This window comes from Gopherus flavomarginatus, chromosome 3 (genome assembly GCF_025201925.1).
Source record: "Gopherus flavomarginatus isolate rGopFla2 chromosome 3, rGopFla2.mat.asm, whole genome shotgun sequence".
Taxonomy (NCBI): Eukaryota; Metazoa; Chordata; order Testudines; family Testudinidae; genus Gopherus; species Gopherus flavomarginatus.
The window spans coordinates 2,135,893-2,162,890 of record NC_066619.1 but is presented as its reverse complement, the minus strand read 5'-3'; the positions used below and the strand labels follow the sequence as shown (position 1 = coordinate 2,162,890).

Below are 26,998 nucleotides of genomic sequence, written 5' to 3'. Positions count from 1 at the left end.
GCTTCTACTAATGCAGCCCAATATGCCGTTAGCCTTCTTGGCAACAAGGGCACACTGCTGACTTGTATCCAGCTTCTCATCCACTGTAACCTCTAGGTCCTTTTCTGCAGAACTGCTGCTTAGCCAGTCTGTCCCCAGCCTGTAGTGGTGCATGAGATTCTTCCATCCCACGTGCAGGATTCTGCACTTTGTCCTTGTTGAACCTCATCAGATTTCTTTTGGCCCAATCCTCCAATTTGTCTAGGTCACTCTGGACTCTGTCCCTACCCTCCGGCATATCTACCTCTCCCCCAAGTTTAGTGTCATCTTCGAACTTGCTGAGGGTGCAATCCATCCCATAATCCAGATCATTAATGAAGATGGTGAACAAAATTGGCCTCAGGTCCAACCACTGAGGCACTCTGCCTCGTACTAGCTGCCAACTAGACATCAAGCAGCTCAGTCTCTTGCATTCGCAAGTGCCTACCTAGTGGTTCCCTTTTCTTCATTGTACATAGTTGTTAGCTCGTTATATACTAGTTTGTAGATAGTTGAACTTACTTTGGGGGGCTTCCCCCCACCCTAGTTTCCCCAGGCACTGGGGCATGCCTCAGTCACAGGGGTTTAAGGCATGCGAGAGGTGTGTGAAACCTATGCCCACAGGCAATCCACATGCTGCGTGTGTCAAGTGTTTAGGAGAGCGTCATCAGACAGATAAGTACCCAATTTTCAGGAGCTTTAGACCCAGGACTGTCATTTGAAGCTCCTCCTGATGGAGTCAGCCTTCTGCCCACAGCCAGCATCAGAAGGGGTACCGGCATCATCGGCGCAAAGTGCCCCAGCCTCAATGCGGGATGTCCTGGCACCGAGGAAGGACTCCTCCAAGGAGCACCGGCACCGCTCCCGCACTGCTATCAGGCAGCACCGCATAAGCAAAAAGAGGCAGACGGGTCGTTTCCCTGTCAAGAATCCGAGAGGGGATTCCAGCAGGGTGTGTCCTCTGGCGGGACACCCATGGTCTGGGCCCCAAGACCCGGCACCATTGACTCTGGCCCCAACAGGAGGTCCATCAGATCCAGTGCTGGTAGACTCCCTGACTCGGGAAGATCTGGAGGAAGAGCTCGACCTTCTCGCCACGCCGGATACCTAAGTATTATGCATATTACCAAGGTGCCATTTTCATGGTCTCTTGTCCTGTTGATGAATCAGTTCAACATGTGTTTTAGACTAATGTCACGGTCCGAAAAGTGACCATGAAAATGGCACCTTGGTAATATGCATATTTGATTCCCAGGAATCTTCTAAACCTCATCTGCTCGGTTTGCTGAATGGAAACAAGTTTTTCCTGCTGTCTGTGCTTGAGCCCATCTACAGCGTCCATGGAGGAGGGAGCTTGCAGGCTGCTCTGCCTACCGTTGTCCCAGAACGGCCAGCTCAGTTCTGACTCCAGATCTTTGTTGCTGAGGCTGCTGTCTGAAGCAAGGAAGAATGCAGCTGGCTCTTTCTTGTGCTGATCACAGCCATCCTGGCAGTCAGGGAAATTGTGTTCTCACTTAAAATCTTTTAATGAAGTGTTTTTATTGTGTCTGGAAAGTGCTCCTGGCTTGCAAGGCCACACCTCTCATACTCTGTTATGAAAGCAATGGTGGCTGCTGAAAATAAGCTGCATATGCAGGAGATGAAGATCATAGGCAAATCTTTCACTGCACATGTTGCGATGCTGAAGCTCTTGGGCTGATAAATCCATGTAACATTGTTAGCTATTGCTTACTCTGAAGAACTCCATGTGGAAGCAGACACGTTACTCCCCAAATGGTGACGTGGACCAAGGTCCATTTCAGTAGCAGCTCAAATATCAGAGAAGAAGAGTTTCAAAGGTTTAGGAGAAAGAAAGGCTGATCTCATAATATGGGCTCAAAAGGTAGGGAATTTCCCAACTGGCAGACGGACGTAGGAGACGTTTTGACAGGACTTAGCAGAAGATGAGAGAGCTGCTGTATGTCCTGGAAATACCGCTACCTTGATTAAACAAGCCCAGTCCCAGGTTAGGGTAGCTGGGTGCTCTAAACGAATGAGGTGCTTATTCTGAGACTGACTGACAGAGAATGCTTTGTCCTCTGTGTACAGGAATGTGAAGCAGCATCAGCTTCAACTGAGCTACTTGCAGCTCCTAAGAGAAGCTGAAGGAAAACTCCTGGTTCCTTAGCAGAAGGAATGCTGTTCAATACTGGCCATTGCCTGGGGAGGAGACTTCTGTGGTCTCACTGGGTAGCTCCACACATCAGTGCTGCTGGGATGCAGCAAGGAAGAGAATTAGAACCTGTTAAAGGGCAAACCAGTAACTGTGTGAATCCTAAACCAGAAGCACCTGCCCCATCCTGGAGGTAGGCATGTGGGCAAAGATTTTCAAATCAGTGATCTAAAGTTTTGGCACCTTCCATTTATACTAAAAGACCTGACAAAGTGGGCTGATTTTTTTTTCTTCCCCAAAGCATGGAGCACCCAATAACTACCATGGACTTCAATGGGTGCCACTGGGCACCAGCACTCTTGAAATACAGGCTACTTAGGCCCATCAGTGGCTTTTTGCCAGGAAGGGCAGGGATGGTGTCCTTAGCCTCTGTTTGCCAGAAGCTGGGAATGGGCGACAGGATGGATCACTTGATGATTCCCTGTTCTGTTCATTCCCTCTGGGGCATCTGGCATTGGCCACTGTCAGCAGACAGGATACTGGGCTGGATGGACCTTTGGTCTGACCCAGTCTGGCTGTTCTTATGTTCTGTATGAACGTAGGAGCCTAACTTTGCTTGAGAATCTGAGCCAGCTGCATGCACGTGTTCAGCATGAGGGCTGAATTATGACTTTGCAAAGGTCAAGGGGCCACAATCTATACTGAACTAAAGGAGGAGCCAGTCTCAGCCACAGGGCCAGCTCTAGCCCTTTTGCCGCCCCAAGCACGGCGGCACGCTGCAGGGGGCGCTTTGCCGCTCGCCGGTCCCGCGGCTCCGGTGGATCTCCCACAGACATGGCTGCGGAGGGTCCGCTGGTCCCGTGGCTTCGGTGGACCTCCCGCAGGCGTGCCTGCGGATGCTCCACCGGAGCCGCAGGACCAGCGGACCCTCCGCAGGCATGCCTGCGGGAGGTCCACCGGAGCCATGTGTCGCCCTCCCGGCCACCGGCAGAGCGCCTCCAGCGGCAATCCGCCCCAAGCACGCACTTGGCACGTTGGGGCCTGGAGCCGGCCCTGCTCAACCAGATAACAAATGGAACATCAGCCAGGTCAGCGTCTGGAACAAGCACCTGGCAGTAAGAGAACAGTACGTGTCCCTATCTTTGGTCATTATGAAGATTGACTGGGCTCCCGTGGCAAATCTTAGAAATACAAGACAGGAACAAGTAGGCTACACCATGGCTCTGTTTGCTATGAAAGGGACACAGTAGCCAGGCAGGTATGTCTCCCTGAAAGGTGTCATGCAGCAGTTAGCGTTCCCAGTGGAAAAATGTCTGGGTTTTGATAGACCCGATACATTCACAAAATGTGTAGTGGTGATATTGTGTGTAATAAATTGCATTGACTGCTTCCCCTACATATTGACCACGAATGCTGCAGCTACTAAAATTCCAAACCTCCCAGCAGCTCAAATGGCCAAACCACCTGCTGGAGAAACTCTCCTTCACCTCCCAGAATGTAGAATTTACCCTCCAAACTGAGGCCTAGCCTGTGAAGAGATAGTGCGTGGCCCGGTGACAGGTCTGCGGGTTGATTGTCTCGTGCCACTTAAGGACTAGAAATATATTCTATAAACAGTATATTCTAACAGATGGACAAATGGAAAAGGAAGATTTCCAGGGGGATACACAGTACTGATTTTTAGTTGTGGTAGGTCCCAAGGTTTCCATATTTTAGGTAATGTTTTAGAAGTTTCTAGACTGTATTACTCTTCTTCCTTTGACGATCCATACTGTTTCACTCGACACCAAGGCAATCAGCCTGTTTGCATGGAGGGGTATGAAAACTACAGTAGGACTAACACATTTTTTCCAAAAAATCTCTCAAGCAGTTTTTCTGTCCAAGTTCTGATACACAGAGAATACGTCACTGTGGGCTGAAGGTTCTGTTAGTAGTTGTTTTGGGGCGAGCTGCATAATTCATGAGTGACAAGCAGATTTCTCATTTAGGGTTTTTCATGACACAGGGCTGCAGAGTACAAGCTTGGATTAAAATGCAATCTGTCACCATTGTGAGTATACCTCCTTCCTTCTTGTGCACACAACAGAATTGGAGGAAACTTTTTTTTTATTGGTTGCATCAAAGGATGATTCTGAAAAAGTCCCTATCACTCCTTCTTACATAGCTGAATCAGTGCCCCAGCCCTGTGTGAATCCAGTACACCTAGTTTTACTGGGGACTCCCCTGCCTTTGTCGCTAGCAGTATATTAATGTTTGATCTGATGGTTCTTTTCAGGATCACATGGTGAAGGAAGAAACTAGAAGTCTCACTCCAAAGCAGTGTGCGGTTCTGGACCTGGCTCTGGATACTATCAAAGTGAGTGACATTTGCCAGACGCTGTTCTGGAATGGATAGTGCGTGGCACGTATCTTAGGCCATGGCTACACTGGTGCTTTACAGCACTGCAACTTTCTCGCTCAGGAGTGTGAAAAAACACCCCCCTGAGCGCTGCAAGATACAGCGCTGTAAAGCGCCAGTGTAAACAGTGCCGCAGCGCTGGGAGCGCGGCTCCCAGCGCTGCAAGCTAATCCCCATGAGGAGGTGGAGTACGTGCAGAGCTGGGAGAGCTCTCTCCCAGCGCTGGCGCTGCGACCACACTCACACTTCAAAGCGCTCCTGTGGCAGCTCTCCCGTGGCAGCGCTTTGAAGTTTCGAGTGTAGCCAAGCCCTTAGTGAATGATCAGCATAAGGCACCACAATGACTCAGGGTACCAAGTGTCTTGCATAAACCCACTTCTGAAGAGGTGCCCAGTTAAACACCTACATGGCACCCAGGTCAATAGTACTGTGGAGCCAGCATAGTTAATCGGTCCTGTGTGATTGCAGAGTCAGGATCTGACACATGGATGGGGGAGCTGTTGGGGTGAAGAATCAGCCACTGCTGGAAAAAATGCTTCGCGAAGGTTTCAGCTCCCTCTGCTCTCAGAGGGGCTGCCAGCAGCTTGTCTGTTGCTGGTGGCAGTTTTCCTTTAATGTTGTTGCTTTTACTCTTTGCTCTTAGCAATATTTCCATGCTGGTGGGAACGGTCTAAAGAAAACCTTCTTGGAGAAGAGCCCAGACCTACAGTCACTCCGCTATGCACTGTCCCTCTACACTCAGACCACAGACACTCTCATCAAAACCTTCGTCCAGACGCAGACAGCTCAGGGTAAGGCTCGTTTCTGTCATCAGGAGGGTTGACTAAAGCTCTCCAGTGTGGCGTTAATTGCCATGGCTTGCACTACTAGTTTGCAGCGTCTTTGGCAGTCGTGCTCCTGGAAACATGACAGTTTCAGAGCTGCTATTTGCTGCGGTTTTCTGTTCCCTCAAGATGTAAATGTTGAGCAGGAACTATGTGCAAATTTAACTCCTGGAGGTCGTCTTGCTTGATGCTAATTTCACAGCCAAGCTCCTGGCACTGATGTTGATAGGTGATTTGAGGGAAGTGAAATTTGGAGTTATTGTACTGGGAGTTGTACTGTTTTGTGGAAGGTGATTCCAAGCAGGTATCAACCCAGAAGCGGACCACACATAGGTCATAGGCCACTCACCAGCAGCCCAGGAAGTTCTGGAGGAGGAGGACACTTCATTACAAGAATAATGAAGCTGAAGGTCTTGCTTTGTGCACAGCCAGTATAGGATATCTGCTACCTAGATTATTACATATCTTCATGGCTGGAGGGAAAGACACAGCAGTAGCACAAGTTATTTGCTACACGGCTGTGATGGCCCACGGGGAGTTCTGTGGAAGCCAAGGTAACATTGCCACATTGTTGCCCAATACTATTGTGGCTAATGATTTGTTGCCGTGGATCTCTCAGCAGTTCAGAAGCAGTGGTCTCCTCGTTTCTGCACAGAATAGTATCAGTCCATAGCCAGAGGACGTTCATTGGCCACCTGTGTGGTTTTGTGGTTCTTGCTCATCTCTGGAGAAGGACATGAAAGCCAATGAAACTAACACTAGGCTAAGGTAATATCTTAAGGTTATAACCTAAGATTTCAGGTTATACCCTGATTTAAATGCAGTCTGTGGGGTGGGACCTCCCATTCCGATGTTGCTGTTAAAGTGATGGCTAAAGCCGTGAGAGTCAGACCTGTCTGGGATCTCCATAGATCCCCCACGCTGCCAGTTGTCCCAAAGCACAAAGAATGCAAGCAACTCTGGGGGGTCCTATGCAGTCTCACCACTTATGGTCCAGTTTCTCCCCACCTCCATCAGTCCTCCAGCAGCCTGGGGTTCCACAAATCATAACATCTGTGCTCTCATGCTGCCTGACTCTGCTACCAAGCGTAGGATTGGAATGCAGAAGGGAAGAAGCTCTAATAAACCATCTTGCTCACTGCTATATGGCAGGGGCTAGTCAAAATCTGAATTTTAGAGTATCCACCTCTCTCTGATTGGAGAATTTGATGACAAAGAGGCAGAAGCAAGAATCCTTTTAAAGTCAAATAAAGTGTCCCTCAGGCAGCTTTCTGTGGGATTGAAACACACACACTTACAACAAACACCTTTTCTTTTGAGATCTAGAACAGCGGCTCTCAGCCTTTCCAGACAACTGTATCCTTTCAGGAGTCTGATTTGTCTCACGTACCCCCAAGTTTCACCTCACTCAAAAACAACTTGCTTACAGAATCAGACATACAAATACAAAAGTGTCACAGCCACTATTATTGAAAAATTGTTGACTTTATAATTGTATGGTCAAATGAGAGAATCAATCGATTGGAATATAAATATTGTACTTACATTTCAGCGCATAGTATATAGAGCAGTGTCCACAAATCTTTGTATGAAATTTTAGTTTGTACTGACTTCACTAGTGTTTTTACATAGCCTTTTTAAAAACTAGACACACATCTAGATGATTTGATGTACCCCGGGGAAGACCTCTGCGTGCCCCTGGTTGAGAACCACCGATCTAGAAACACAGTGCACCTACATCTTTCAAAGTTACCTAAGGAATCAAGCTACCATCATCAATAAGGAAAACGCTCCTGAAGGTGTATCTCTGCAAAGCAGTGGAGACATCTGGTGGCCAGACAGAGTATGCACAGCTGTTATCTATGTCAAGATGCCTTCTGCAGTGAACTCCAGTGAACAAACTCCTCCAGATGTTGGAGTGAGGGAAATGAGACGGGATCCTTCTTTTTATTAGGTACTCATACTTATGGTAAGAGTCAGTTTAGTGGCTCAGTCAGGGCAAAGCACTTTCCAGTCCAACAAGATGTATAACACAGTTGCCAGTTTTGGTTGGACATATTCCTGGAGGTTTCCTCACTTGACATGTTTGATTCCTGGAGACTCCAGGACAATCCTGGAGGGTTGGCAACCCATAAAATGAACCAGGCTCCTAAATCCCTCTGATCTTGCATTTTGTCTACTTTAACATAGCTTTTCACTACTGATGCCCTCATCCATGCCATGTGGAAGCAGTAGACTTAACTAGGTCTTATACCCTGCACATTGTCTGGACATTCCAGGCTGTGGGATAACATTGTGCATTGTCATACCACACTCAGTTATGCTGACGTGCAATGTTCTGTTGTTAATACAAGAGCAAAGGGACATTAAGCTAAATGGAAAAGTGGCAAATTCAAAACTGATGCAAGAAAACACTATTTCACACAGTGCGGTGTTAGCCAGTGGAATCCGTTGCCACAAGATATTGAGGGCACGTTTGTAACAGGATTCAAAAAAAGATGAGACATTTGTGTGAATAACAAAAATATCCAGAGCGGTTACAGAAAATACTGTTTTTAAAGAGGCTTGAAGGGGATATAAACCGCCAGCTTCAAAACACAAGCTAAGCACACAACTGGGGTGTTAGGAGGGAACTTTCTCTCAGTGAGGTTATCCCATAACCGTTTGCTGAAGCACTGTTGGAGATGGGACACTGGACTAGGTGGAGCACTGGGCAGATTCAGTCTGGCAGTCCCCATGTTGCTGTATACTATATCGATGTGATGCAGTAGGGACTGTCTGTGTGGGGAATGGGAGAGCAGGGGAGGACTTTAGGGGATGGACGATGCCAGGGCCTGTAACCTGAGCTAGGTAAGGGAGGGGAAAGGTCAACACCTTTGCCCGGGAAGGGGGACAAAGGAAGGGAGTGGCAGGAGGGAAGCAGTTTGAGTTTGGGCTTGGGGCTGCGTGGGCGGAATTCAGGGGATCCTAGCTAGGATCCAAGCACCCTGAAAGCCCAGAAGGACTCGGTGGAGGGGTCCTGACTGTGCCTGCAAGCTCTGCTGTAACCTGTGTTCCTGTTGTCCAATAAACCTTCTGTTTTACTGGCTGGCTAAGAGTCACTGTGGGTCCCAGGAAGAGGGGTGCAGGACTGGACTCCCCCACACTCTGTGACAACTGGTGGCAGTGGCGGGAGATACTGCACCCCGTGGACGGCGCTTCCTGCAGTAAGTGACTGGGGAGCAGTAAAACGAAGGGGTGATTAACCCCTGGGAGTGTGTGCCCAGTGAGAAGGACTTTGCAGTGACAGGGTCCCCCGGGGGATTGCAGCGAGCGGTCCCAGGGGCGGAGGAGTCTGCAGCTCGACCCTGGCAGAGAGGTGGTGACCTCAAGAAGGGCTGGTGCACTAGGGGTCCCCCTGGAAACCGTGGGGAGCGGCGAGCACCCCGGCCTGTGAGTGGCCAGCAGGAAGATGTATGCCAAGCGGCGCAAGTGTGACCTGCTGGAGCTGTGTAAACAGAGGGGGCTGCACCCAGGGAGGCTCACCAAGGACCAGCTGATTGCCCAGCTGGAGCAGGGAGACCGCATGAATGAACGGAGCCCTGTCTCTGAGGGAAGCAGCCGGGCAGATGCAGCACAGGCACCAGTGTCTGTCCCCACTGGGAGTGGTCAGCCAGCGGACGAGGGCTTCCCGAGACCCCCCCTTCCTAGGCCTAGGGGAAGGGCGGGGAGGAGCCCAGTGTATACTGAGGGCACCGTGACACCCCCGGCCAGCAGGGGATCCGCCCGGCGAAGCCCACCCCCCAGCAGGGGATCCTCCCGGCAACGCTCGGCATCCGTGGAGCGGACGCGGCTGGAATATGAAAGGGAGAAGCTCGAGTTAAAGAGGCAAAAGCTGGAGGAGAAGGCGAAACAGCGTGAACATGAGCGGGAGGAGAAGGAGAAACAGCGTGAACATGAGCGGGAGGAGAAGGAGAAACAGCGTAAACATGAGCTGGACCTGGCCCAGCTGACGAGCAGTGAGGCTCCGGCTGCGGTGAGTGAGGGGGGACCCAAGCCTACAAAGAGCTTTGATAAGCACTTGCTGCCCCGGCGTAAGGAGGGGGAGGACATAGATATCTTCCTGACGGCCTTTGAGAATGCCTGCGAGCTGCACAGGGTTGACCCTGCAGACAGGATCGCAGTTCTCACCCCCTTACTGGACTCCACAGCCGTGGAGGTGCACAGCCGACTGAAAGGGGCGGAGGTAGGGGACTACGAACTGTTCAAACAGGCCCTGCTCCGTGAGTTTGGGCTGACTCCTGAGATGTACCGGAAAAAGTTCCGGAGCCAGCGTAAAACCCGTGAGGTCACATACCTACAACTGGTCAACCGGGCGCAGGGGTATGCCCGCAAGTGGACAGCTGGGGCCCAAACTAAAGAGGACCTGCTTGACCTATTCATACTGGAGCACCTGTACGAGCAGTGCCCGTCCGACTTGAGGCTGTGGTTGATGGACCAGAAGCCGGAGAACCCACAGCACGCAGGCCAGCTGGCCGACCAATTTGTGGACAGTCGGGCAGGGGATGGCAGGGAGGAGTCTCGAAGGAGCAAGCCTGCCTCAACGCAGAGAGAGAGTCATCATGGGACCTCCCAGCGGGGTCCTATGGAGAACCCCCCCAAAAGGGGAACATCCAGCGGCAGGTCCCTCCGACTCACTCAAGGGGACCCACGAGACATGGGCTGCTATCGCTATGGCCAACGAGGTCACATACAGGCCCAGTGCCCCAAGCTCAGGGACAGACCAAGCAGACCCAACCCGCAGAGGGTGGACTGGGTAAAAACCCAATCGGAGGAGGGGCTACGTTCCCAGGAAAGGGGGGCTGGCAACATACCACCTGTGGATGCGCCAGGCTCCGGGTTTGTGGTTTACCGGGTGGGCGCGGGGCTGCCCCTCCGGAAGGAGTGCATTGTTCCCCTGGAGGTAGATGGGAGGAAGTTCACTGGGTACTGGGACACGGGCGCAGAGGTGACGCTGGCCCAGCCCGAGGTGGTGGCCTCAGATCGGATGGTGCCCGACACCTACCTGACCCTGATGGGCGTGGGCGGGACCCCATTCAAGGTGCCCGTGGCAAGGGTACACCTGAAATGGGGGGCCAAGCAGGGCCCCAAGGATGTGGGGGTACACCGATATTTGCCCACTGACGTGTTAATGGGAGGGGACCTCGAGGACTGGCCTAGTAACACCCAGAGTGCCCTGGTCGTGACTCGTAGTCAGAGTCGGCAAAGGGCACTGCACCCTGACAACGGGAAAGGTACTTGACCCGAGGTGCAGGACCCTAACCCAGGGAGCAGGGAACGCCCAGGGGCACGGTGCAGAGAGGCTGCGGCCTCAGACCCAGCCAGCAAGAGAGATCCGGTCCCCATCCCTGTCCCAGCTGCTGAGTTCCAGGCCGAGTTGCAGAAAGATCCCTCCTTGCGGAAGCACCGGGACCGGGCTGACTTTAGTGCGGTACAGACCATGAGGAGAGGTTGCAAGGAGAGGTTCCTGTGGGAGAAGGGGTTCCTGTACCGAGAATGGGCTCCCCCAGGGGAAGTAGAGTCATGGGGAATCAGGAGGCAGCTGGTGGTTCCCCAGAAGTTTCGTCACAAGCTGCTGTACCTGGCCCATGACATCCCTCTCGCAGGGCACCAGGGAATCCGACGCACCAGGCAGAGGCTGCTACAGAACTTTTACTGGCCTGGGGTCTTTACCCATGTCCGACAGTACTGCCAATCCTGTGACCCCTGCCAGAGGGTGGGGAAGGCCCGGGACAAGGGGAAAGCGGCTTTGAGGCCTTTACCCATCATAGAAGAACCTTTCCAGAAGGTGGCCATGGACATAGTGGGACCCCTCAGCAAGATGACCTGGTCAGGGAAGAAATACATCCTGGTGGTGGTGGATTTTGCCACTCGCTACCCCGAGGCGGTGGCCTTGTCCTCTATCGAAGCTGACACAGTGGCAGATGCGCTGCTGAGAATTTTCAACCGGATGGGGTTCCCCAAGGAGGTCTTGACGGACCAGGGGTCCAACTTCATGTCGGCCCTGCTCCAGTCCTTATGGCAGAAATGTGGGGTCCAGCACAACTGGGCCTCAGCATATCACCCCCAGTCCAACGGGCTGGTAGAAAGGTTCAACGGGACGCTGAAGATGATGCTAAAAACATTTATGAACCAGCATCCGCAAGATTGGGACAAGTACTTACCTCACCTGCTGTTCGCGTACAGGGAGGTGCCCCAGGAATCTACCGGGTTTTCACCTTTCGAACTGTTGTATGGAAGGCGGGTAAGGGGGCCCCTAGACCTGATGAGGGACGAATGGGAGGGGAAGGCCTCTCCCGAGGGAGAGTCAGTGGTGGAGTATGTCCTGACCTTCCGGGAAAGACTGGCCGAGCTCATGGGCCTGGCCAGGGAGAATCTGGCCCGAGCCCAGAGGAGGCAGAAGGTCTGGTATGACCGCACGGCATGGGCCCGTGCCTTCGCCACCGGAGATCAGGTGATGGTTCTCATCCCCGTGAGGAGAAACAAACTCCAGGCCGCCTGGGAAGGGCCCTTCAAGGTTATCAAGCAACTAAATGAGGTAAACTATGTGGTGGAGCTGTCAAACCGGGCACATCACCGTCGGGTGTACCATGTGAACATGATGAAACCATACTATGACAGGGGGAATGTGGTGTTGGCCGTGTGTGGACATTGGGAGGGGCAGGGAGATGACCCCTTAGTAGATCTATTCCCTGGGACAAAAGCTGGTTCCCCCCTGGAGGCGATTCCCCTCTCTGATCAGCTGACCCCGGGCCAGCACGCTGAGATCAGAGGGGTGCTGCATCTGTACCGACAGCTGTTTTCCAACCAGCCTGGACGCACTAATTTGACTGTCCACCGGGTGGAGACGGGGTCACACCCCCCTATAAGATGCTCCCCTTTTCGGGTCACTGGTAAAACTGCCCAGGATCTTGAAAGAGAGGTCAGGGACATGCTGGTTTTGGGAGTGATCCAGCCGTCTTCCAGCCCTTGGGCCTCACCAGTGGTGCTGGTCCCCAAGAAGGATGGGTCAATCCGGTTCTGTGTGGACTATCGAAAGCTCAGTGCCATCACCGCATCTGATGCCTACCCCATGCCCAGGCCTGACGAGCTCCTAGACAAGCTGGGAGGTGCTCGGTACCTCACCACTATGGATCTTACCAAAGGCTACTGGCAAGTGCCGCTGGACGCAGATGCCAGGCTGAAATCGGCCTTTATCACCCCTCTGGGGCTCTATGAGTTTCTGACCCTGCCCTTCGGCCTCAAGGGAGCACCGGCCACCTTCCAGCGCCTGGTGGATCAGCTACTGAGGGGGATGGAGAGTTTTGCCGTGGCGTATATTGACGACATCTGCGTCTTCAGCCAGACCTGGGAGGACCACATGTCCCTGGTTAAACAAGTCCTGGACCGACTCCGGGAGGCTGGGTTAACAGTAAAGGCTGAGAAGTGCAAGGTGGGGATGGCTGAAGTATCTTACCTGGGCCATCGGGTGGGGAGCGGCTGCCTGAAGCCGGAACCAGCCAAGGTGGAGGTGATCAGAGACTGGCCTGCTCCCCAAACCAAAAAGCAGGTCCAGGCCTTTATTGGGATGGCGGGGTACTATCGAAGGTTCGTGCCCCACTTCAGTGCCATAGCCGGCCCCATCACTGAACTGTGCAAAAAGGGGAAGCCAGACAAGGTGATCTGGACTGAGCAGTGCCAGGAGGCTTTCCGGGCGCTGAAGGAGGCTCTGGTTAGTGGTCCAGTTCTGGCAAACCCAGATTTTGACAAACCCTTTATGGTGTTCACCGATGCCTCAGACACGGGAGTGGGGGCGGTGTTAATGCAGGAGGATGAAAAGGGGGAGAGACACCCCATCGTGTACCTGAGTAAGAAGCTGCTACCCCGGGAACAAAGCTACGCGGCCATCGAGAAGGAATGCCTGGCCATGGTGTGGGCCCTTAAGAAACTAGAGCCATATCTCTTTGGGCGACACTTCACCGTGTACACCGACCACTCTCCCCTGACCTGGCTGCACCAGATGAAAGGAGCCAACTCTAAGCTCCTGAGGTGGAGCCTGCTCCTGCAGGACTATGACATGGACGTGGTCCATGGGAAGGGAAGTGCCAACCTGACAGCGGATGCGTTGTCCCGGAGAGGGGACCCTGAACTTCCCCAGGTCACTGGGCAGAGTGACCCCGCTCAGTTCAGTCTCGAAGGGGGGAGAGATGTGATGCAGTAGGGACTGTCTGTGTGGGGAGTGGGAGAGCAGGGGAGGACTTTAGGAGATGGACGATGCCAGAGCCTGTAACCTGAGCTAGGTAAGGGAGGGGAAAGGTCAACACCTTTGCCCGGGAAGGGGACAAAGGAAGGGAGTGGCAGGAGGGAAGCAGTTTGAGTTTGGGCTTGGGGCTGTGTGGGCGGAATTCAGGGTATCCTAGCTAGGATCCAAGCACCCTGAAAGCCCAGAAGGACTCGGTGGAGGGGTCCTGACTGTGCCTGCAAGCCCTGCTGTAACCTGTGTTCCTGTTGTCCAATAAACCTTCTGTTTTACTGGCTGGCTAAGAGTCACTGTGGGTCCCAGGAAGAGGGGTGCAGGGCCGGACTACCCCACACTCCGTGACAATATCCTAGAGAGTTCTCCAGGCTGGGAGCCCTGGAGGACTTTGGGGGAGGGTTTGAGCCAGGCCTTCTGCTGACCGATTTTTTTGTAGCAGCATTGAAGAAGCTGTGAACTGAGTCCTCTTTGGCCACAGTTCAGTTCCGGGCCCTGTGCTGGGTTTGGACCTTGCAAACACATCTAAATAGCCCCTGACTATAGAATGATTTGGAGAACTTGGGTGTGTGTCCGGGGGCAGAGGGAACAGCACCAGTGTTTAGGGCTGATTCCTGCTTTACAGAGTTCTCTCCAGCTGGGATTTCCTCTCATGTTTTTAAGGCCTTCCATAGGCTTGTAGGAGGAAATGGCTAAAAAAAGTCAGTGCTGTGCTCATGTAACTCTGTGAGTGAGGTGTCTGCCACCCCTGCTGCACCTCTGAACTGTCGTGCATGGCAGCCTCTGAGAAACTCCAGCCCCCTCTGACTGCAGAGGCTTCGGTAACACAAAACTATTAGACTTCCAAGCTGGGATGTTTGAGGATCAGAGCTCTCAGCATACTTCTGCCAGCAATACGAATCATGTCTTCACAATGCTAACCCAAACGGATTCCCTGGGCTGTAGAAACAGCATTGCTTTACAACCCTGTGCTGGTGCAGTATATTTAGTCTATTAAGAGTTACAATATTTGACTTCCTGAAGTTGTATTTGTCTGTGTCACTGCTAATTGGATTGTAATTCACACTCTTCTCTCTCTGTCCTGCCTGCTCCTTGCCTTTTGAATTCATGACTCAGTGCATGATGGGAAAGGTATTAGGTTTACCGCTAATGAGGACGTTCTTCCTGATAAGGGTATGTTCAAGACTAATGCTGTTACCATAACAACATTAGCCAGCTGCAAACTTCCTTGCTTTTGGAAACCTGTTCCAGAGACCTGCCTCCCCGTAGCTCCCCCTAGAACCTAACCCCTTGTGGCCTGCTTCCACCCTACAGAGAGCAGAGCTGTGGGCTATGTGACGCAAGGAGGTGGGAACTGCCTTGCAGGCTCTGCTGGAACTTGAGATTAATTCACTGGAATGTACATTCTGTTCTGACAATACAGGGTTAATAAACAGTCTCTTTGCCAGATGCTACAGGCTGCCCTTACCCTCTGCTATGCACTACCTATGGCTGTGAGACCACTGCTAGATGTGCATGCTCACATGCTGCTGAGGCAGATTCTTCATGATATGTGGTAATGCGCAATGCATACGTGAGAGCAGGGATCAGCTGAAGAGTTTGACATCAAGAGGGGCTAGAAGTCCTGCCACTCACTTGAATCCTGCTGGGTTTCAGCTCTCCAAATTTTGTCTGTTGCCCAAAGCGTGCGTTTGTTAGGTGAAAACGTATCTGTAACATGTTGCACATGTGATTTCAGTGTACAGCCCTCACATATCACAAATCTAGCAAGATTTCCATGCCCAAGTTTTAATTCAGTCACCACCACCAAGAAATTAGTAAATGGTGTAGAATGTTTCTGGCCTATTTGCCATCTACAGATATTCCCAGGGCCTCTGTGTATAAGAGCACTTCAGAGAAGAAAGCAGGATCTTCCTATAAAAAGAAACCGAGTTAAGATAGACAAGCCCCAAACTGAATCAGCTTTAAAACTTAATAGGCCAGATTCTGCTCTCACCAGTGTAAATCAGGAAGTGGATCCTTCAGAGTCTGTTGGGTTACACTGGGGTAAATGAAATGCAGATCAGGTCCAATGTAATTTTGGTAAAACACGGTGCATGCTCCCCAAAACAAGGGCCATAACATTGAAAAATGCCATCTTCGTTGCTGGACAGCTTGCCTGCAGCACAACTCCGTGCCTTGGATTTCTTCCAAAGCAGAGTCATGCATGTCACTCAGTTCCTGTACTCTGAACATCCTCTTGGGTTTTGTGGGCAGGAAGAGCATTGAAATATACAAGGTCCCTGAAGTGCCTGGAGGGCATGTTTCTTTGTGGTTTATATGATGTCAGTAACCTGTCTACTCATCAGAACAATGCTGGAAGAGAGCGAAGGAGCAATGTGACGTGCACATACCAACAAACCAAGGCAGGGTCTAATATGAGACTCCCCCAGCCTTGATAGAGTGTTTACATACTGTTCCTTCTTCTCTGTTCTTAGTCACTTTCTACTAGCACAGAATCTGGGCATCCAAAGAAGATACATCCAAGAAAATCCACTCCTCCTGTTCATATCTTAAATGACTGTTTAGAGCCCCTAGGGCATGATAAATAAATTAGAGCCTTCAGGTGCACTCCCAAAAAGAATTAATTACAGTTCAAGATACATGAACATATGTCAAGTTGCCTTGATCCACATGCAATTACTGTCTGTACCGTATCAGACGCACTTCAGGAAATGGCATACATTTGTTTACATTCTCCTCTTTCAAAATGACAGCGATTGCTGCCTACAAAATATCCTTCAAGCATTCGAATTCAGTCGTACATCAGAGCAGTGTTTCTCAACCCTTTCGTCTTGGGGACCCCCTTTGGACTAAAAAATTGTGACCCCCCTCTACCTTAAGCTTGGGGGCTTGGGGCTTCAGCCCTGTTGAGGGCTGAAACATGTAAATTAGCTTTGTGGGGCTCCTGGCAAGTTGCCCTGCTTCCCACCCCCTAACACCAGCCCTGCTTGCAACCCCCCATAATCCCTCTTGCAACCCCCCCGGGGGGGTTGCAACCCACAGGTTGAGAAACACTGCATTAGAGAATTTAACCAAATGATTGATCTTTTTTAGTGCTCTCTTTCAAATTTTGTCCTGAATGTCACTCAAACACAACATGAGAACTGTAAAGCTCGTTTGACCTCTGTCCCTTCCCCAGCCTGTTCGATTAAAACATGCTACCTTTTCCTTTATGAAACTACTCACTGGCTAACTGATAAAAGAAAGTTTCTAAGCAGCTTGTAAACTCTTAACTTTCCTCATAGTTTTCTGTGGTCTGAAGGGACTCTCCTCTTCCTTGGGGATTGAGACACTGGGAATTGTGGCTTTTATCCAGTGTGCAGGTACAGAACTCTGTTGGGAAAACTGGACGTGTACTTTGGCTCAGAGCCAAATTTAGTATCAATCCTATGTCCTTATCCCTTGTTTCCGAACCCTCCCCTCCTGTTTTCACTAGTCCATTTGCATGGAGGGAAATGGTCACAGGAATGCCCACGTGTGCAATATCTTGGTAGGAACTTATTAGCAGATGCTTTCTGTTGGGATCCATTGTAGGTTTTCATGACACTTCAAAAACCATGCTGTAATCCTTCCTAGTGTGAAATCTTTGCAGTATAATTATTTTATAATCTATTCCAAAAAGTTGTAATGTATGTGGTGTGTGTTTGGCCTACAAATGTGGTGTTGGATCAACCTTTGCATTAACATCAAACTAGAAGGGTCTGCAAGGAAGCTGGTTATGGGTCAACTTACTGCAAATGGGGTATTGCCTTGCTGAGCGCGTAAGCTGAAGCTGGGTGCCAATAAACTAATCTTTCTTTTGGTGTTTCTCAATCTTTGCATCAGGTTCTGGTGTGGATGATTCAGTGGGTGAAGTGTCCATACAGATCGACCTGTATACACACCCAGGAACTGGTGAACACAAGGTCACAGTGAAAGGTATAGTAAAGCAGGAAGTTTTGTATATAGCTGGTCGAGCACTGCTGGTGCTAAACTCTGTCCAGCAGGAATGAACTGGTACTGTACTGCTGTGTCCATGCTGTAGGCTGGCATGTATCTGATTTTGTCCAGTCTGTGGGTAGAGTTAACAATTATACTAAATGAAGACCAAAACTGGCTCCCATCTGGAGTATCTAGAGAAACCGCAGCATGATGGCAGTGGTGTCCCAGTTCATCCAGTCACATGGCGATGTATAGTTCTTTCCTTTTTTAAAGTAATTTTGTGCAACACACTCAAGTCAAATATATGGCTCTCATCAGGCCTGCAAATATCCCACCAAACTGGTGTGCTGTGCCCAGCAAGGCACAAAATGACAACATTCATTAAGCAACTATTCTATTCACTGAGCCACCCCGAGAGCAGAATCTGTACACGTTCAGGGATTTTTGGCTTAGTTCTGATGGCCAAATGGGCATGACAGTGATTCAGCTGAGGCTACCTCTTCCTCCTCCCTCTCCATGCCTCCTCCTCAGTTACTTTCTCGCTAGTCTCTGTTTGCTGCCTTTAATTTGTTTTCTTTATTTCTTCAAATGAATACATGTCTCTCTAAGGCCCCCGTCCCACAGAGTAAAACCCACCCTGTAACAGGAGGGGTTGCCTATACATAAATATCCACCATCTCTCCACACAAAGGCCTGGAGGAAAAGGTGAGTTTTATGGTGCGTCTAGAGAGCCAACAGATTTGGCCTCTGGTGGCTGGGTGTGGACGAAGAGTTCTAAGGCTGAGGACCTGTCACAGAGAAAACCTTGCCAGTAGCTGCTGCTCACATGCCTCATTGCTAGCCATAGTATCAGAGCACTTTCTTTTCCCCGAGCAACGATTCAAACTCATCCCACATAGGATGTTACACCAAGTAGAGAAGTGACAGTAAGAAGGGAAGCGTTTTGTTTATAAAAATCAAGAGACCCAAGTGTGTCTGCTCTCCCCAGCCAAATTCAAGGAGATAGGCACTTCAGTGGGAGTCTTGCCTGGGACTAGGATGGCAAAGGGGTGCTGCTGATCAGCATTAAGGTGCATTGTCAGAGCTGTGTGCCTAAAACATTATGCATGCCTGCATGACTTACCTCTGCCGATTGCAAATATTACCAACCTCTCGCTTTCCTGAGTACAGGATTTCCTCCACAAACCTTTAAACCATGAATAAAAAAGCATGTAATTTGTTCAGTAAAATAATATATCCCAGCCCCATGTGAGTTCAGGACCGATATCTTTCAGATCAGAGCCTCTGAACTGTGAAATAAGAACCGCTGGGAAGCCTGTAACCGGAAGAGTTGTTTTGTGTGATCTTTGTGGATAGCTCAGCATTAAGAAGCTGGTTAGAGCAGTTTGAACAGATGAACCTTTCTGCAGAAGGGGCTCTGATTTTCTCTCTCTTGTCTAGTTGTGGCAGCCAATGACCTGAAATGGCAAACATCCGGCATGTTCCGCCCGTTTGTTGAAGTCACTATGATTGGACCTCATCAAAGTGACAAGAAAAGAAAGTTCACAACCAAATCAAAGAGCAACAACTGGGCACCCAAATACAATGAAACCTTTCACTTGTGAGTACGAAAGACAGGCCGAGGGTCTGCACTGGGAAGCACATGCAGAGCTCAGGCAACGTGTTGCAGCTGAGCGACCTGTCAGTGTCAATAGGGTAACCGGAAGCAGCAGTTGCCTCAGTCGGGTCCAGTATTCTGGCATGAGGAACCAACTCATGCTGAAAGTGCTGAATGGCTGCTGCTGCTGGAACGCAGATTTCAGGGACAGCTGTATCCAGTGTATGGCTCGTGAAAAGAGCATCTCTCAGTTACCTTCAGAAATACATACTGTGTGTATTGCTGCACATCAGCCTGCTTCAGTGTTATCCATTATTTTAATGAGTCATCGCTTTTGTTAGTAGAGTTGAGGCTGAAACTTCCTCATGTGATAGCAAAAGTCTGCCCATTAGTTTTGATCTTTACTAGCCACAGTGGACAAGCAGCCCTCCAGACCTGTTTCCAAGGATACCATCTTCTCCTATGGCTAGAAATGCAGCGGTTCTAGGCACTGAACTGCTCAACTGGCCTTTCATTAATACGAAGGGCCCTGCTCTCTGAGGCTTTACAAACGGAGACGTAGACTAGTCCTCATTCAACTCCCTAGTCAGAACGAGAGAGGTTAAATCTTGGGAAGTGAAGTTTCTATGGCAGGCTCAGAGCCCTAAAATGTGCACTGGGTGATGGTACATTCCTGTTGTTACCGCTCTGGGAGTTGTTCCCTATGTAATTGCCATGACTCTGACTGGATAACATTAACAGGATTCCCCTGTTGCAAGGGGATCTAAGGAGACAGTATGCTTTCTGCTTTAATCTGAGTAACTTGTGCCTGTCATTTTCAGCATATTGGGGAATGAAGACGGCCCAGATGCCTATGAGCTCCAGGTCTGCGTGAAGGATTACTGCTTTGCTCGGGAGGATCGGGTCCTGGGGATCGCTGTGATGCAGCTCAGAGATATAGCAGACAAAGGAAGCTGTGCTTGCTGGTGCCCACTAGGGCGTAGGATTCACATGGACGAGACGGGGCTCACGGTCCTGAGGATTCTTTCTCAACGAACCAATGACGAAGTGGCCAGAGAGTTTGTAAAGTTGAAATCGGAGTCCCGCTCCACAGAAGAAGGCACCTGAGCTGAGCTCTGAACATTCCCTCTCTCGTTTTCCTTGTGCCAATATGTGCAAATGTTCAACCATTTTCTTTTACTAATTACAAAAGGTTTTTCAGTTAGTCTGTGTTAGCTCCAATAGCGCACGTGCCGTACCAGAAACAAGTCCACCAATTGGCTGTGAATTATTTATTGTTCAGTGGGGGGTAAGGCATCATAGAGAATGAGACACACACTTTTATTTAACATACAAATTGTGCTTTGTACAAAATGGTTTTCTCTCTGGGCTGGGCACACTGGGTGGTGTGGAGATGGAGCATTGTGATTTGATCCTCTGGAATTGGCAGACATGAAATGGCTTCAGAATCAAACATGAAACAAACCGCTCAGACATGTTGGGAGGAGAACAATGCTTTTGGTTGTTGGAAAAGTGCAGTTTGTTCCCCTTACTGTAGAGCTGCCAAAGGATGTTCTTGTGTCGATAATGCCAGTACGTGCCAACATGACACACAGGCACCTCAACATCAACTTAAAAAATGCTGCATGTTTTTTAGGCTATGCAGCTAGAATGAAGTATGACCAAGTTCGTGTTGTCATGAACGGAGTCAGGACAAGCAAGCCAAGAGACCAGGTGCCCAAGCCTTTGCCCAGTTGAGAGCGGCAAACACTGCTAACCAAGAGTAGACCACAGCTGAGCACGCTGTCACTAGTTGGTGCAGCCATAGTGCTGTGAAATGAGGGCCATTGCAGGCTGCTAGATTCCACGAGCCATACTCTGGGCACCTCTGACCCCTGGAACAAGCACTACGGTGATGACAAATTCAACGGCTGCTGTATGTTGGTTTTAACTTCAGCGCTGTGCTATTACTAGGTTTTTGACACGGAGGGTTTGGATTTGAGTTGGTGGTTCAATATTTACGAGATTTCAACTGCATTTGTTTCCATGGAGTAGCTGAGGATTCCTTGCTATCTACCCTGATGCAATGCCCTGTCTGGGGCAGACACAGCATATGCTCATCAGAAAGAACTCTGTCCATTCTCACACGTTGGGGAGGGAGCAGGACTTTTCTCTCTTGATCGCAAGGTTGCTGTTGGCCATGCAGAGGATGGTTTGCATAATATGACTGTCGGTCATTCTGTGAATTCATGTCACCATGGGAAATATTTTTGCACTAGATAAAAGGAGTGTCCATTTTGTTTCTTGTAAAATGAGAAGTCTTGAGAAAAAATGATTACGGGGACATCAGGATTGGCTTTTAACGTATTTCTTATGTTGGGGGAGTAAGGTTAGGATTAGTACTTGAGACTTCTTTTCCTTCCTATCTGCAGCCAAGTGAGCGCTGTCCCACTCTGAAATGGAAGGTGGGACAAGCCAGTCCTGGCACATAATGTACTGTAACACTGTCAATAAAGTCAAGGACTGCATATTGGGTGATTCCTTTTGTATTTTATTTTCTATTTTTCTCTGACATTTGTACAGCTGTATGATATGAATCTTGTACTTCAGAGGCCTGCTTGTAGAGTTCTCAGAGACTGCATACCTGCTTTGTTATTGTCTATAGATGTATTATAATAATGATCTTCAAAACTCCGACCGATTGTTATGATTTTTAATCATTGTCTGTGCCATTGTTTTAGGAAATGATAGTACAGTCTTTAATAAATTATCTTTTAGCAGCAGTCACTTCTGTGCTCTTGCCTACGACTTCGCCTGTTCAAAACTCAGTCCGTCTCTTTGGTGCTGCATTCAAGTGATTTGCAAACTCATCTTCAGTTGCTCTGTGCAACTAATCACATCACTCCGTGTCACTCTAGTGTGGTTTCACAGTCTATTTGGAGTGTACTAAGTAGTGTTAACCGTTGCAGTGAAGACAAGCCCAGAGTGATTGGATGAGCAGCTGCTCTGTTGTGCTAACCCAAGCTTTAGCGTCCAGCTGCGTCCCCACTGCATTACTAGCTCAAGCATCAGCACCACTTGATCTTCAGCCTATCCCCAGATGGGCTAGCTCCAGGTTTTAAAGCACCACTTAACTCAACCTGCACATAGCATCGTAGGACTGGAAGGGGCCTTGAGGAGTCATCTAGTTCAGTCCCTTGCACTCATGGCAGGACTAAGTGTTCTGTAAACCAGCAGTTCTCAAACTATGGGTCACGACCCCGGAGCGCTGCAAGATTGCTAAGGCCTTTTAAGCCAAGAACTAAGAAAGAGAGACTTTTGCCTCACGCAGTTGCTCATGGAGGCTGCACTGCAACCTGTAGCCTCGGACCAGCCGGCGTTGGTGCTAGCATCCTAGTACAGAGTGCCCCGGACTCAATCCGTGGTCTGGTGCCTGTATGCGGCACTGAACCAACAGGACAGGCCCAGGCACCGCTCGACCTGTCCAGTACGGTCGAAGGGGCAGCTGAAAGGCGATAGAGGGCGCTCCCCACATAAGAAGGCGGTGCCCTCCAAGGGACCGAGCGCTCAAAGGGGCAGTGCAGCCCCAGGACATGCACCAATGGCTCTGGCGCACAGGGCCCGTCGAGCCCCGGGCCAAGTGAGTCAAGCGCAGAAGAAGGGCTGGAGGACATCCTAGAACAGCCCTCCGAGGCAGCAAAAGACCTCATTGAGCTGTCGGTAGTAAGCCCTCGCCCTAGCAAGGAGCAGCCTCCGGTGCCATCACCAAGGGTGCCATCCAGATGCAAGCCGGCAATGGTGCGCCGCACGAGGTCACCTCCCCGGCACTGGTCCCAGTCAAGCTCAGCCTCCGTGGACTCCCAGCTACCTTTGACTCAGCGGGACTCGATGGCACTGGAACTGAGCCAGCTCACGGCACCGGCTCCCCCGGCACACTACTCCCTAGCATCGACACTAAGCCGGCACCAAGGGGCCATTAGGCCGCAATCCCCGGCCCCAGGTAGAAGGCAGCGATCCTGGTCCCAAGAGCATCAGTACCGATCCCAGTCCCAGTCTGGGAGAAGACTCTCTCCAGCCCCCTGACAGCACCGTGCCATGGCACCACTTTGGCCTTTGAGATCGGCGTCCTTGGAATCCAAGCTCAACTCAGGCCGCTCCAGCTACGCCTGCGAGGCACCGGCTAGCAGGGAGCCCCAGACCGCGTGGCATCCCCAATGGAGACTGCCGGGACAGTGGCCCTTTTGGACACCCCGGGCCAATCAGCAGCAGCAGGGGACCTCATCTGGAGCTTCAGGGTCTGGCTCTTCAGTGCACCGGTCCCAGTCCTCACGTAGACACCCCTCCGCACCCAAGGAGGCTACGGGTATCCAGGCCGCCAGACACTTCTCTGGAACATCAGCGAGCGGAAGCAGCACTGAGCCTGGGGCTGTCCTGGGGACAATCTACCAGGCAGGGCTCGGATGTGCCCCCAACATATGAAGGGCAGGAAGAACAGACAGAGGAGGCACAACAGGCCCTCACCTCCTCGTCATCTCCAGATGAGGCTGTGGTGGGCATGGCAGTGTCGGGGCCTCCCCCAGTCAACCACAGAGCACATCTGGAGCTGCTCTGCAGGATCGCCCAAAATTTGGGTCTGCAGGCGGAGGAAACAATGGAGCAGGAGGATCCTATGGTGAGCGTACTAAGGCCTGAAGGTCCCTCCAGGTTTGTGCTCCTGCTCATAAAAACCATTCAGTCTAACTACAAGACGGTCTGGCAAACCCCAACCTCCAGCTCACCGATGACAAGGGGGATAGAGAGGAAGTCCTTAGCTCCGTCCAAGGGATACGACTTCCTTTTTTCTCATCTGACCGCCTGTTCACTGGCTATCTCAGCTGTGAATGGGAGCATCATGGCCAGAAAGCCCCCGGCCCCCAAGGCCAAAAAGGCTAAACGTTTGGACCTCTTTGGCAGGAAGGTCTACTCCTCTGGGGGCCTCCAATTACAGATTGTGAACCAGCAGGTGATCCTAAACAGGCACAATTTTAATTGCTGGGCAGCAGTTTCCAAATTTAAAGACTCATTGCCCCAGGGCTTTCAGCCTGACTTCACAGCACTCATAGAAGAGGGAAAGGCAGTCGCCAAGACCTCTTTACAGGTCTCTCTGAACTCCGCAGATGCAGCAGCCAGAACAATCGCCTCAGGTGTGGTGATGAGGCGTTTGATGTGGCTTCAGGCTTTGGGCCTTCCGTCAGAGGTCCAGAACACCATCCAGGACCTCCCCTTCGAAAGGTCTGGCCTCTTTTTTCTGACCAGACAGGTGCCAGGCTGCATAGTCTTAAAGGCTCCCGGGCAAGCCCCAATCGTCGCAACAATGGCAGTACCAGCCCCGCCCTAGGCAGGAGCCTTACCGCAGGAGGGGCAGAGACAGCAGGCACAGGCGGAATAACACGCCTCATCAAGGCCAGGGCCAGGGCCAAGGCAAGCCCCAGCCCTGGCAGCAAGCCAGGCGTTTAGAAGGTGCACTCGAGGACAGCGTACCAACCCAGCTCCTGGATCCTTCCCCACGTTTCTCGGATTGTTTGTCTCACTTCTACCAGGCGTGGTCCTGTATAACGTTGGACCGTTGGGCTTACACACAGTACAAATGGGTTACACGCTGCAGTTCTCCTCCTTTCCTCCTACCCACCCCTCTTCCCTGTCCCTCTTCAGGGACTCTTCTCATGAGCATCTCCTTATGCAGGAGGTACAGTTGCCCCTAGAGGCAGGTGCGGTGGAGGAAGTTCCTCGGGAACTAAGGGGAAAGGGGTTTTACTCCTGCTGCTTTCTCATACCAAAGGCAAATGGGGGCCTTCGGCCCATTTTAGACCTTTGCGGGCTCAACAAGTTCTTAGTGAAGGTCTGCTTCCATATGGTCTCCCTAGATACTATTATTCTGTCCCTGGATCCCGGGGGGGTGGTACGCTGCCCTCGATATGGAAGATGCATACTTTCACATGACTATTCACCCCACTCACTGGTGGTTCCTATGATTCACCATAAACTAGCACCATTACCAGTTCCCGGTCCTCTCGTTCAGCCTGGCGGAAGCCCCCCACATCTTCATGAAGTGCATATCAGTAGTTGCAGCCTTCCTGCAAAAGAGGAGGATACGGGTATACCCATATGTAGATGATTGGCTCCTCATGGTCGGTCCGAAGAGGAGATCTGTTCCCATGTGACAGTGGCCCTAGATGCATTCCAGAAGCTGGGTCTTCTAGTCAACTTGCCCAAGTCTACCTTAATACCAAGCCAGAGGCTGGAGTTCATCAGGGCAGTGCTGGACTCAGTGCAGGCATGAGCAAGTCTTCTGGAATCCAGTTTCCTGGCCATCCAGCGGGTCATAGACTCGATGTTAAGGTTTCCCACTAGCACGGCCAGGTGCTGCTTGCATCTCCTAGGCACATGACAGCGTGCACCCACGTAGTCAAATACGCTCGACTGCAGCTCAGGACTTTACAAGCGTGGCTTGCCCAGGTGATACGAGATCCCCTAGACCTTGTTGTGACGGTCCCGGCCCAGGAGTTGGACTCCCTGTGCTGGTGGCTCAATCAGCCGGTAGTATGTGAGGGTATCCCCTTCACAGCACTGCAGCCGGCTCTGACGCTGGTGACAGACGTGTCAGACCTCAGCTGGGAGCTCACTTACGGGACCGAAAGATACAGAGCTAGTGGTCTAAGGCCGAGATGTCACTCCACATCAATGTGGAGGAGCTCAGGGCGGGTCGTCTAGCCTGCCAAACCTTTCACGCTACTCTGGAAAGTGGCAGCATGACAGTTCTGACAGACGACAACACCACCGCTATGTTTTATATCAACAAGCAGGGAAGACCCTGCTCCTCTCCCCTCTGCCGAGAGGCCCTTCTTCTGTGGGACTTTTGTACAGCTGCTCCAATCATCTCGTAGTATCGTATCTCCCGGGAGAACGGAACAAGCTAGTGGACAGCCTCAGCAGGTCATCCACATGCACGAGTGGTCGATAAGATTGGACATCTTGCAGTCAGTCTTCCAGAAGTGGGGGTTTCCCCAAATGGACCTCTTTGCCACCAAGGACAAAAGCCAATGTCCGTGGTTTTGCTTGTTCCTGAACCACAGTCTGGGCTCGGTCGCAGACGCTTTCGCGATCCCTTGGATCACCCCAGCCTGGCCTCGGCAGCACTGGTTCAAAATCCTGCTAGGGCAGTCAGTGGCCACTCCAATGGCCGTGCCCCTATACCGGGACCTCATCGCGCAGGACAAAGGGCACCTGCCCCACCCAGATATGCAATCTCTGCACCTCATGGCATGGAAGCTCTCTGGCTAAACGCTATGGAGAGCTGGTGCTCTCTTCCGGTACGACAAATTCTCCTTGGCAGTAGGAAACCTTCCAGCAGTGCAGCCTACCTAGCTAAGTGAAAAAGATTTTCCTGCTGGTGTGAGCCTAAGTACATACAGCCCTTCCAGGCCACTGTCCCAGTCGTCCTAGAATATCTCCTGCACCTCAAGCATCAGGGTCTCGCTCCTTCCTCAGTCAGAGTGCCTCTAGCTGCCATTTCAGCATTCCACCTGGGGGAATCCAGATGCTCTGTGTTTTCTAACCCCATGGTGGTGCAGTTCCTTAAGGGACTGGAGAGAGTGTTCCCCTACTCACGCTTGCCAGTCCCTCCCTAGAACCTTAATCTGGTCCTTTGCAAGCTTATGGGGCCCCCGTTCGAGCCCTTGGTCTCTTGCTCTCTCCTTCACCTCTCCTGGAATGTGGCGTTCCTGGTGGCCATTACATCAGCGAGGAGGGTGTCCAA

At 51.1% G+C, this 26,998-nt stretch overlaps 1 protein-coding gene across 4 annotated transcripts in view; it reads left to right on the top strand.

The window, feature by feature from the left end:
* The window catches only part of UNC13B (unc-13 homolog B), a 336,698-nt gene extending 314,712 nt beyond the window's left edge, over nucleotides 1–21,986 (top strand). For all 4 annotated transcript variants that reach the window (XM_050943528.1, XM_050943527.1, XM_050943525.1 and 1 more), the window contains 5 exons: nucleotides 4,446–4,526; nucleotides 5,212–5,359; nucleotides 17,532–17,624; nucleotides 19,068–19,227; nucleotides 20,046–21,986. In XM_050943528.1, the coding sequence (XP_050799485.1) occupies nucleotides 4,446–4,526; nucleotides 5,212–5,359; nucleotides 17,532–17,624; nucleotides 19,068–19,227; nucleotides 20,046–20,331 (768 nt within the window). In that variant the 3' untranslated portion in view covers nucleotides 20,332–21,986. The remainder of the gene's footprint in view (nucleotides 1–4,445; nucleotides 4,527–5,211; nucleotides 5,360–17,531; nucleotides 17,625–19,067; nucleotides 19,228–20,045) is intronic.
* Nucleotides 21,987–26,998: the final 5,012 nt, after the last annotated feature.